Source organism: Ctenocephalides felis, unplaced genomic scaffold (assembly GCF_003426905.1).
Source record: "Ctenocephalides felis isolate EL2017-DRISC unplaced genomic scaffold, ASM342690v1 CF-g0.4_SCAFFOLD_00845, whole genome shotgun sequence".
In the NCBI taxonomy this organism is placed as follows: domain Eukaryota; kingdom Metazoa; phylum Arthropoda; class Insecta; order Siphonaptera; family Pulicidae; genus Ctenocephalides; species Ctenocephalides felis.
In genome coordinates, this window is record NW_020536999.1 from 61741950 (window position 1) to 61753814 (window position 11865).

Here is an 11865-nt window from a genome sequence, read left to right on the forward strand (position 1 = left end):
ATGCGAACAACATTTTGTTCTACATTCGCATAAGGCTTATAATTACTGATTGTTTCCCCTATTTTTTTCAGAGGTAAAACAAAAATTCGGTAATTAGGGAGCTAATACAACTAAATTAATAATAAAAAATAAAATCTATAGTAAGTAAGTAAATGCTACATATATAGATAATAGGAGAATGAAACAAATATAATTATAAAAATTGAATAATTTCACCCCTTCAACAAATACAAATAATAAAAACATGCATCATGCAAAGCTATAAAAATTGTTACGAAATTCATGCAACTTCAACAAAAAAAGTTAAAACAATAATTTTTAAAAGATTATTACGATACCACTCAGCATTTGATCTCAGCCCTTGGAGCTTTCATGCAAGCGATTTCTGCACAGCTAACCGGCGCAGCCATCGCATCTGTGAAAAAAATAATTGGATTAATATTTTTTAAATAATTTTAACAGTAATTAACTTCCCTTAGGGCAAGTTTTAGTAATCGCAAAATAATCGAAAATATTTTTTTATATATCTTTACGTTTCAAAAGTTTTTGAACATTTTGGCATACCTTACCTTTAAAAAAAATGAATGCGGATACACATTTTCGTCGATTTCGGGAATACGCATCAACCGATTTGAATGATTCAAAAAACATTTGACTGTTTTATTTTAATGCAAATAGCAAATCGCAATTGTTCAAATATTTCCAAATATCACATAAAAAAAATTAGAAATCAGATATTCAACAAAATTCGGCAATATAAACAACATTCATTCTCAAAATTAGACCGATTATTTTAATGAAAATTCAGCCCCAGATAATAATGAGTTGCAATTTGATATACTTGCTCAAAATGTTCGTACATTAAATACACACCCCTTAATTAGTAATAATATATTTTCACCCTTTGATGCATTTAATGAGTGACTGTGTGGTTGAGAAAATAAATTATGTTATGTAAATGGATACATATGATTTATAATAAGTATTAGGTGTATAAATGCATTAAGTATGATATACAATCATATTTATATTATTGTAGGGAAAGTACGGACAAAGCGACATAGTTTTTGTTAAATATTATTTATTTATTTAAAAATATTATAAACAGTCTCAGTCTTATAATTTTTACTTAATTTATCTATCAGTAACATAGATTTTTAATTAAGTAGGAACTATAATGACATATATATAAAGGAAAAATGTCATTTTGACCATATATGAACAAAAACATATAAGATCAAGAAATACTGAAGTACTAATTTTTAATAGAATAGTTCTTAAATAAGTCGTTTGGTCTTTTTTAGGGCATCAATATATGACGTATGAGCCCAAAGAAAACCAGTCATACATCGTAACCAGGCTCAAAACAAAAAATAGGTTTTTTCAATAATTGCAAGATCTTTTTTGCCGGTGGATTCTTTGTTCTGTTTTTGAAAGTGGCTATAGTAAGGGCTAAAAGCCTACAAATGAACTACTCTGCAGTGCTTGCAAAACAGTACTGTGTCCCTTTATCCACTGTATAAAGTATGTCATTTTGTCAGAAAGTGAACAATACTGCACATATAATCAAAATTCCATCAAACACTTAATTATTACAGTAGTAGTGATCAAAATCACTAGTATAGGCATGAGATAATCTATTTCAAATAAAATAATTACAAATAGCATTATATAAATCATATCATATCAAAAAATATGGCAAAACAAAAAATATGGCAAAACCACCCTAAAAAAACTTTTAAAGGCGCGAGATATATATATGAACTGGTTATTGCGACAATACTGTGACAATGACGCTCAACATCATAGAGAATTCTGATTTTAGCTTTCTTCGCGTTATACGGTCGTGTACACATTACTAAAACTAGCCAATTTTTGATTATGGTCATTGTGTCGTTTTGTAAAAACCATCAAAACATATAATATGTTTGACCAATGTTATTTTGTTCGCATTTTCCCTTAAATTGAAATAGGTACTCATATAAAGTAATTTTTTAATAATATGTACCGATTTGTATTTACGTCTTCTCAATGAAGAATTCTATTTGTATAAATTGTATCGCGTGCATCGTTGTAATGTTATTTACAACTTCTTCTTAATGAAGAATATCTCTAAACTACAAGTCTTTTAAAATGTATTATATTTCTTAATGCATAAATTATATCGCTTGTATTGTAGTTACTAATTTCTTCACTGGATGTCTAGTTAATTTATTTCAAGCAATAATAACTAACTAATTTCTATATATTTTATTATATCATACCTCCGACTGGCTCCTCGATGCATTGCCCAGGTGGCATGTAGGAAAGCCTTGCGGTTGTGTCGTTGGACACGGGAACGCTCGGTGGGGCATAGTACATTTGGGGGCGATAACTCTGGGCAGGACGATGCGAACCCCAAGGCATGTAGCTCAATTTTTGAGTTGTGTTTTGGTCCATACGAGCTGGAAACAAAAACAAGGAAAAAATTAGGAGGGCAGAAGGTGAGGCAGGTTATTACCCGAGACGCACTGTTAATATGTAAATATCTCTGACGCTGTAACTTATTTTTTGTGATTTTGGTATGAAGTTTAAATAAGTTGACCAACGTTTATCATTAAACAGTTGTCATCGACTAAATTTGTACCTCAGTTCAGAAATTACAAACAATAATTGAATTTTTGTGGTCAGAGGTAGAAAAAAGCACTACAATTTTTTTTTTATTTAATACTTGATGTATTTTATATATTTACAAGAAATTTGTTCAATTTGATAATCCTTTTTCAAAATTGTGACAATTTTTCAAAACTTCGAAATTTTTGGAGAAAATCGAGTTTTTAAATTTTTGACGATTTGAAAATTTTTGAAATAATTCGATTTTTTTTTAAATTTTGTAAGAAATTGAGTTTTTTAAATTTTTGATATTTTTCAAAATTTAGATTTTTTTAAAAAATAAAAAATTTCGAAAATTTGAATTTTTTGAAACTATTTTTTTATTTTATTTTTTTTTAAACTTTCAAAATTACGAATTTTTTTGTAAAAGCAAGCAAGCAAAAGGTTTTTTTAATTAATCTAATCAGATGATCCGTTCTCTCAAAAACTGAATCACAATTTTTGCCTCGCCAAAAACTAATCAGCACGCCTCCTTATCAATACGTATCAAATGCTTTTTGAATTATTTAAATTGGTCGATCGTGTTCTTGAAATCGTTGACGAAAATTTGTATCCGCACACAAACATACACACACACACACACATACATCCACTTTTTGTAAGGTGTGCCAAAATATTCAGAAACCTCTGAAACGTGAAGATATATAAAAAGTTTTGTTTTTTAATTTTTTTGCTATTATTATATCTTACCCTATGGGAACTTAATAACAAAATAGAAATATTGACTATTATTTCTTGTATACTCTAAAATAGGATATAGTGATATATATATATATATATATATATATATATATATATATATATATATATATATATATATATATATATATATGGTGTTATATATTTATATATATGGTGTTATATATATATATATATATATATATATATATATATATATATATGGTGTTATATATATAAAAACTACGATGTTACTTCTACGTTTCAAAAAAGTTATCATAAATTATAAAATAAAAAAATAAATTAAATATCATTAGAATATTTATAAAAAATTCGTTTCTACTTACTGGTTGGTTCCACATACGTTGTGTATGGTTTGTAGGAACATACTCGATCTACTTTTGGCGGTTGCATGTAGGATAATCTACTCGTAGTTTGATCTAAAATGATTAAATATAAATAAAACAAAGCATATAATATACTTAAAAAAAGTAAATCAGATCTATGTTGTTAAATTAATTCGTTGCTTATCTGCCTCACAAAAGTGAAGAAAAAAGTTGTGACAAAGAATAATATATAAATGATTATTAATTTTAGCGAGAAGAAAGTTTATAAAGAATGGTAGGATAAAAAACAAGTTTTATGAAAAAGTTAAGGAAAAGTGTAAACTTCAAAGAAGTTTCTTCAAAAATCATTTTATTTTTTTAAAACCATGGGTTTGGTTGCGTGCATCTAGTTTTGTTATATAATATATCACCTTTGCATTTATATCACATTCGCTATATATCACTAATTTAGCTTTGATACCTTCCATCGATGCCTCCATTTGACAAGCAATGGCAATAGGTTTATAAGAACAAGTTTTGACCAAAGGTTTAGGGACGTAGTCGTGTTTTTGGGTGGTCACTGCTTGCATTGGCCCTTCGTTCCATTTTCTTCGGCAGGGCAACACAATTGCGGCCGGTTTTGCATCACAATGGGGCATGTAGGACAGCTAGAAAAATATATAAATATGGTAAAATATTGCAAAACAATATAGTGGTTTTTAAACACGTAAGAACAGTTTCCAAAATTAAATACACATATATTGTATGCGGAGCTTAAAAGTCCGCGGGTTAAAAGGTCCATTATCAATATCTCAGAAACGTAAAGTAAAGTTAAAATTTAACTAGCCATGACCTTGATTCTTAAGACGTTATTGCTGTCAGAATATAAAACCATAATGTTTGGAAATCCGTAACAAAAGTATTATCTTTCCTTGTAACTTTTTTTGGTTGTGAGCACTGTTGATTAGTTTACGAGATCATAATATAATATTTAATAGGCAAAGAGGTAAACAATTGTTAATATGCTGGTAAATACTATATTTAAACTCGAATAAGTTTTCAATGTTGATTAATAATTGATTTCTTATCGCTCGTATGAGTTTAATATTTCTTTGACCCTTTAACAAAAAAATTAAGCAATTAATTCTTTTGAGAAATACTGTTTATTTTATGATGGTATGTTGACGTGTTATCTGGTTAAAATTTTTATATAATTTTAAAAAAGAACTTCTAGTCTTAATTGATAATATTTTAAACAGTGTTTGTCAAACAATCCAGAATGTTTGCGTAAACAACAGTCTCGATACAACATACTACAACTTTAACCAATAAATTATCAAAAACAACTAAATTTTGTTATACCAATAAACTGAAAATGTGTTTAAGGCACAAAGTCATTAGTATATTTTTAATTGTAGTTATAGTTTAGTAGTCTGACTAACCAAAAAACAATATTTACTTACCCGATTTGTTGTCTGATCACTCATAGGAATTTCAGGGCAAGAGACAGTGTATATTGGAGCATACGATTGAACCCGGTCGATTGGACATGGCATATAGCTGAGTTTGTAGGTGGTATCTTGAGAAAATTTAGTCGTCGGATCTATGTAGGATTTACAAGGGGCGTATGACTCTTGACGACTGGTCCCTTCATTCTTCATAAAGCTAGGAAAAAAAAAATTAAACATGCTTGCTTAATGCAGTAAACTAAACTCAATATATTATTTAACCGACAGATGGCAGTTGGGACGTACGCAGGTAGCTCGCGCGGTACAAATCAGCTAAGGCGATAAGAATATATACTACCTTCGTTTATTGGTCAAACGGGGTCTGATGCTTCTTGGGAAATAAATCAGTACACAAAACCCATGTGTCGATCATATGCACAGAGATGCATTCTTATCTTCTAGATTCTAGACAAGTTTAAAGAAATATTGATTGTATTCAATTTCGTAATTTCGTGAGATCCGAGATCTCCAAAAATACCACAGAAGCAGCGTTGACCCTTTTTGCAATTTTTAGACTAAACTAGCGGTGTATGGCATATAAATTGCTAAAACTTCCGTTCAAAACATTTTTTTTTAGAAAAGATGAAATTTTTTTAACTTTGGAAAAAAATTAGATTTTTGAGAAATTTAAAATTTTTGAGAAATTTAAAAATTTTTGAAAAAAAGTCTTGAAAAAAAATGTTTTTGTTTATTTTGAAATATTTTAGAAATTTTGAACTTTTTTCCAAAGCAATCGCACTGCTTTAGCTGCATAGAGACGAATTATCAAAGCGCGTAAGCGCCGCGTCGCCGTTTAACGGCCAAGCGATGTTACGGAACCCATAGAAATGTAAACAAAATTAATACACATTATTAAAATCATTATGAAGTATCTGATAATTTGATGTGCATATGTCTAATGATCATTTTTGACCGCAAAATGACATTTTTTTATTTTTTTAACTAGATCTACGAAATCGCTAGGCCTGCCTTCCCAAAAATTTAATTAGTTCTTCATCTTATCAATACAAATAAAATGTTTTTTGAATTATTAAAATCAAACGCTCCGTTCTCTTAAAAACTGAGTTACAATTTTTAGCACTTTTCGCCACGTATCTTCGGAACGGCTGGACCTGCCTTTGCCAAAACCTAATCACCACGTCTCCTTATCAATACGAATCGAATGTTTTTTAAATTATTCAAATCGGCTGATCAATGTTCTCGAAATCGTCAACGAAATTTGTATGCGCACACATATGCCAAAATGTTCAGAAACGTTTGAAATGAAAAATATATAAAAACTTTCATTTTCAATTTACTATTACTATAACTTATCTTACGGGTAGTTAATAATAATTTATTTATTTTATTAAATGAATCTGCGTATGATCTTAATTATTATATGAGTGAAAAATCTCCAAATTATTACTAAAATATTTTTACACAAAAATATGTTTATTTTATTTATTGTGTTCGCGCTTTTTGCAAATGTTGCCTTATATACCTACCTAACCCTTTCTACCTAGAAATAATAAAATAATTTTACACCGTAGATACTAACAATAAGCTAGTTTTCAAGAAATCCTGCATTTTATAGTTAATCCTTGACCGATATATATCTTACAAAGAAATACAAATTATATACTAAATGAATCATTTTCCAATCAGTTGTTTTAAAGGACCCTTAAAATGGAAGGCACAGTTATGAATACCCACAGTTATTATAGTAATCGACTAAAAATTTAAAATATTTTGGCATACCTTAAAAAAATGGTAGTGTGTGTACTTATGTATGAATACAATTTTTCGTCCTCGATTTCGGACGCACGGATCAACCGATTTGAATGATTCAAAAAACATTTGGTTTCTATTGATAGGAAGCCGTGCTGATTAGTTTATGGCAAAGATAATTTCAGCTGTTTCGGAGATACAAACCAAAAAGTGCAGAAAATGGCAACTTTGCTTTACAAGAATGAGACATCCGCTTAGAATGATTTAAAAAATGTTCGGTTGTACTTGATCGGAAATCGTGCTGATTAGTTTCTTGCAAAGACAGGTCAAGCCGTTTTAGAACCATAGAACAAAAATTAGTAGTTTTTGAGAGAACGGAGCAACCGATTAGAATGATTCAACAAATATTCGATTCGTGTTGACGAGGAGATATATAGAGGGTTCGCAAAAAAAAAACAGTTCCATCCGTTTCGGAGATACGGAACAAATAGTGCAAAAAATAGCAGTTATGTATTGAGAAAACATTTTGCTTCTGTTGACAGTGTGAAGAATTGATTAGTTTTTGGAAGAGACATTTTTTTAACTTCAAAATTTCAAAACAAAAATAAATAATTTAGAAAAAAATATATTTAAATATCTAATTTTTTGCGTAGTTCTATTGCCAAATCAAAATAATATACATTTAAATATCTAAAATGATTTGGATTTTAAATTCACACTTGTGGTGTATGGCATCACACTGTAACAAAATGTTCGAGGAAGTTGTTCAAATAGATTATTATAAATATTGCAACTTTGTTTAATATTTATAAGAATTATATAAACTGAATTTCAAATTCAGTTGAAATTATTTGTTTAAAGTATATTAGAAATATAGTCAGAGTTAAAATTAAAATCTGAATTATTTTTCAAAAACATCGACGAAAAAAATGCGTACATACAAAACACACACACTCACACATACATTTTTTCTGAGGTATGCCAAAATGTTCAGAAACCTTCAAAACGTGGAGAAATGCAAAAGTTTTCATTTTCGTTTTTTGGCCCATTACTATAACTATCTACAAGTTAATAATGCTAAAAACATTTAAAAATTTTCGAATATTTTATTACGGTACGACAAGTTCCAGCAATTTGCCTTGAGGCACATTGCCATGCACCACTAGTTTGTTATGTCGTAGTTGGTTTTGATTTTCGCAGTATAATTACTAAAAGTCCCTGTCCTACGTCAAAATATTCAAAGTTTAAAAACAAAATCTATATTTAATCGGAAAGAACATTATTTGTGTCTTATCAAGTGATTTAGCAAATACACAAAACACCTAGATTACAATCTGCAAGTTTTTCATACAAACGTAACGGTTGATGTCAATACATATGAAAAGCAATAAGTTAAATGTAATTCTATTTATATGATGACAGCATCGATGTACTTCAACGTAAACACTTGTCAACGAGAAGGAAGTCAAATGTTCATTTCTTAGGTGATTAGAAAAACAACAAACGAGATCAAGACGAGTAATTATGTCCATCAAGGAAACAAAACTATTTAAGATGCACATGTTATAAAACCGATGTGAATCATTACAGCTGTTCTATAGTTTCTATGTCTATTTACGATGTAAAGTCCATTTCCAACTGATATTATCCATCTGTAAGAAGTTATTTAAGTTTTCAACATAATAATGTGATATTTTGACTTAACTGACTGATTTCTTTCATGGTAGTAAAGTTTTTGATCAAAAATAAATTTGGTAAATTTTTTCAAGTCATTCTGAACTGTTTTGCACATCCCTAAAAAACTATATTTGTATTAACGAAAATTTCATCTTCTGATCAATCGAAATCAAATTGACTTATTAAATTTGTGGCTCAAAGTCAAGTCAAAATATGCTTAATACCCAATCAGTTTTTGAGATTGCAGATTAATTAATTTTATTCATTTTCTAACATAAAATACAACAAAATGGTTTCAACTGAGGAAAATGTGAAAAATGATCTTCTGGTTTAGTTGAAAATTCACCATTGGTCAGATGGACATCACGTTATCGGTTTTTATACAATTGTGGTAACCATAATTTTGTTGCTAATTTATGATCGATATTAAAAATTTAATTCGCAGATGATTTTACTGAAAATTGTATCATTTTGAATCTTATTTTCATATTTTATTTAAATATTTGACATGTTTATATCTTATGTAATTTTCTTTTTATTTATTAGTTTTGTTAGAGTTTACATTTAGTATTATTAACTTCCCGAAGGAGAAGTTTATGTTTTCATCGAAAAATCCGATTCGCTAATTTTATGTTTTCTGGACGTTTCAAGCCATTCTGAATCGAATGACACCAAATTTGAAAAAAGTATGTGTGTGTGTGAACAGATTTTTTGCCGTAAATCGACGTTTTCCCAAAAACGGCTGGACCGATTTCAAAAATTTAACAACCATTCGATGTATCTCGATGAGGACTATTGTTTGTCAGTTTGTGCAACGATCGGCCAAGGTGTTTCTTTATAAATTGCAGAAAAGTGAAAATTTTTTTGTCTACGTTTTAGCCCGCAATTCTGAATCGATTTTAAAAATTCAAAAACCGTTCGGAAGATGTTGGTTGGGAATTGTGCTGATTAGTTTTTGGTAGAGATCTGCCGGGTCGTTTTCTTGTAATAAGGTGTTAAAAAAATTTTTTTCGTCAATTTTTATTATTTTTTTTTTTTTGACGGTAGATACCATAGTCTTCTAGATCATACTGAAATATTACGGCCCTACGACAAGTCGTTTAATTCTAAAAATTATCTAAAGTTTGCAAAAATTAGTATCGTTTTTTTGGCATTTGTCAAAATTAGACCTTTGATCGACAATTTCTCAAAAACGTCTGAAACGATTTCAGAAATTTAAAAGCCAATTGATGCATCTCAATAAGGACTATCGTTTGTCAGTTTTGTGAGACGATCTGCCGAGCCGTTTCTTTGTTTTTGAAAAAAAGTGTTAAACTTTTCGTCCACATTTAAGCTCATACTACCGAATCGATTTTAAAAAATCAAAAACTGTTTGAAAGATATTAGTTTGGAATGATACTGATTAGTTTTAGATGAAAATCTACCGAGCCGTAATTAAATCCTTGTAATTAACTGTTGAAAAAAAAAATTAAGCCGATTTTAATGGAACTTTTTTTGGCAATATATATCATGGTCTTATAGAACTTACTGAATTATTACGGCCTTACGTTTAGTAGTTTAATTTTAAAAATTCATCAAAGTTTGAGAAAATGAGTAGTTTTTTTTGACGTTTGTTAAAATTAAAATTAGACGATTTAGTTGGTATAACGATAGAGTACTTAGTCTTAAACATAATAAACCATTAAAGTTTTACGGAAACTGGTTCAATTATAAAAATTATTGATTTATGAAAATTTTCTTTTAGAAAATACTCCGAGTTAACGTGTTTCGTCCGTTCGTTTTCAATTATGTGTAATAAATCCACACGGAATACTTATAATCGCTCATAAATTAATTATTTTTTTATTGATTAAGTCGATTATTTACACATTTCGGGAAGTTTGAGAATACCAACTAGTTATTACTTGTATTAAGACTAATTCAATTATTTTTGCTAACAAATAATAAAACTTAGAAAATTATTGAATTAATATATTAAATTATTGAATTATCAGTATTTTCTATCAAAATTAAAAATCGTTTTCATGCCATCACACGAATGTTTTTTAAATTTAACGTTACTAAATTTTCAACCTGCTCAAAAAATGTCAAGTCATTCGGATAATATATAAGTTAGAAAATTATCGAATTCATATATTGCTACTAAAAATCAATCTATTTAATTTCTAACTTTAATTGCTTTTATACTGCATCACATATTGCAAGATTCAAATTTTAATTTAATCAATATTTTTCATCATTTAATTATGCAATAGATAATTCTAGGAGTTTTTAACAATCTTTAATAATAATAATAATATTGAATGCTCTGTCCTAGAACCCAAGAGCAATTCCGTGAGCTGAGTTAAACTCCAATTGAAATACGAAAATAATAAGTGTAACAAATTTTTCATTGCTTTTCACTCCGCTGTGCCCGAAAGGGGCTATTTTTAATTGGAAACATACTGCTTAATATTAGGTTGATATTACTACTGCATGAGACCAGGTGGTCCAGAGCGAGAGTTTGAACTTACAATCCTGTCGACAAAAAAGCAGTGCGTTTAACCGTTACGTTACACTATGTTATAGCAACAGGTTTTTTACTTGTTGGTGAAATAAATGTTGTTAGAAGACCAGAGGGCTCGCCCGTAGGTAAGCGGTCAAGAGCGATGGGACCTGAATCAGAGGTCCCGGGTTCGATACCCACTTCGAGCAGCCTGTTGTCAGGCAGCAGTGACAACGATTTTCACTTGAAAATATAGAAAAAATAGTTTCCAAGTGAAAATAGCCCTTGCCCGGCATTGCTGCACCAATAAAATGTCAACCCTATTAGATTAATTCTAATAACAAAAAATCATCAAATATGGATGGATTAACCCTGAAAAATACGAAGTAAGGAGGAGTTTCAGCAACAACTCATAGGACGTAAAGTTCTGATTGCTGTTCAAAAATAATAATAAAAAAAAGAAGACTAGAAACTTTTTCACTGATAAAATAGGTACCTGAGAGAATATGTAGTGTTGCCATCCATTTTGGCCATTGGTAATGCATAGAAGCCTCGTGGTTTGTAGCTTTCACTTGGCTGAGCATTTCCCACCGGCATGTAGCTCAATTTTTGAGTCGTGTTCGATTCCATTTTTGCTTAAAAAAAGAGATTGATAAATTCATAAACTTGTTCATTTTTCTACTATCATTTTATGATTTGTTTATTTATTTAACCATTTATTCTGTTTCTGATTCACGCAGTTTGTTCTAAGAAACTTGAGGCCATATATATTAGATAGATCTTACTACGAATTATAATATAATTCTATTATATGGGTATAAGCATAATT

General features: G+C 29.3%; 1 protein-coding gene across 1 annotated transcript; it reads right to left on the reverse strand.

The window, feature by feature from the left end:
• Positions 1-341: 341 nt before the first annotated feature.
• On the reverse strand, positions 342-11666 carry LOC113386911. The gene is made up of 6 exons (XM_026624671.1): positions 11533-11666; positions 5120-5321; positions 4138-4324; positions 3678-3770; positions 2265-2444; positions 342-415 (listed from the first exon to the last, which is right to left on the reverse strand). The coding sequence occupies exons 1-6, from the start codon at positions 11664-11666 to the stop codon at positions 342-344; spliced, it is 870 nt and encodes a 289-aa protein (XP_026480456.1).
• Positions 11667-11865: the final 199 nt, after the last annotated feature.

What these genes read in the sequence shown, in the direction of transcription:
- LOC113386911 (XM_026624671.1), bottom strand. Translation starts at nt 11,666, where the DNA reads ATGGAATCGAACACGACTCAAAAATTGAGCTACATGCCGGTGGGAAAT. An exon ending in AATGGAGGCATCGATGGAAG is followed by an intron (nt 3,771 to 4,137) that starts GTATCAAAGCTA and finishes TAATCATTTTAG; the next exon opens with ATCAAACTACGAGTAGATTA. An exon ending in CATCGAGGAGCCAGTCGGAG is followed by an intron (nt 416 to 2,264) that starts GTATGATATAAT and finishes TTTTTTTCACAG; the next exon opens with ATGCGATGGCTGCGCCGGTT.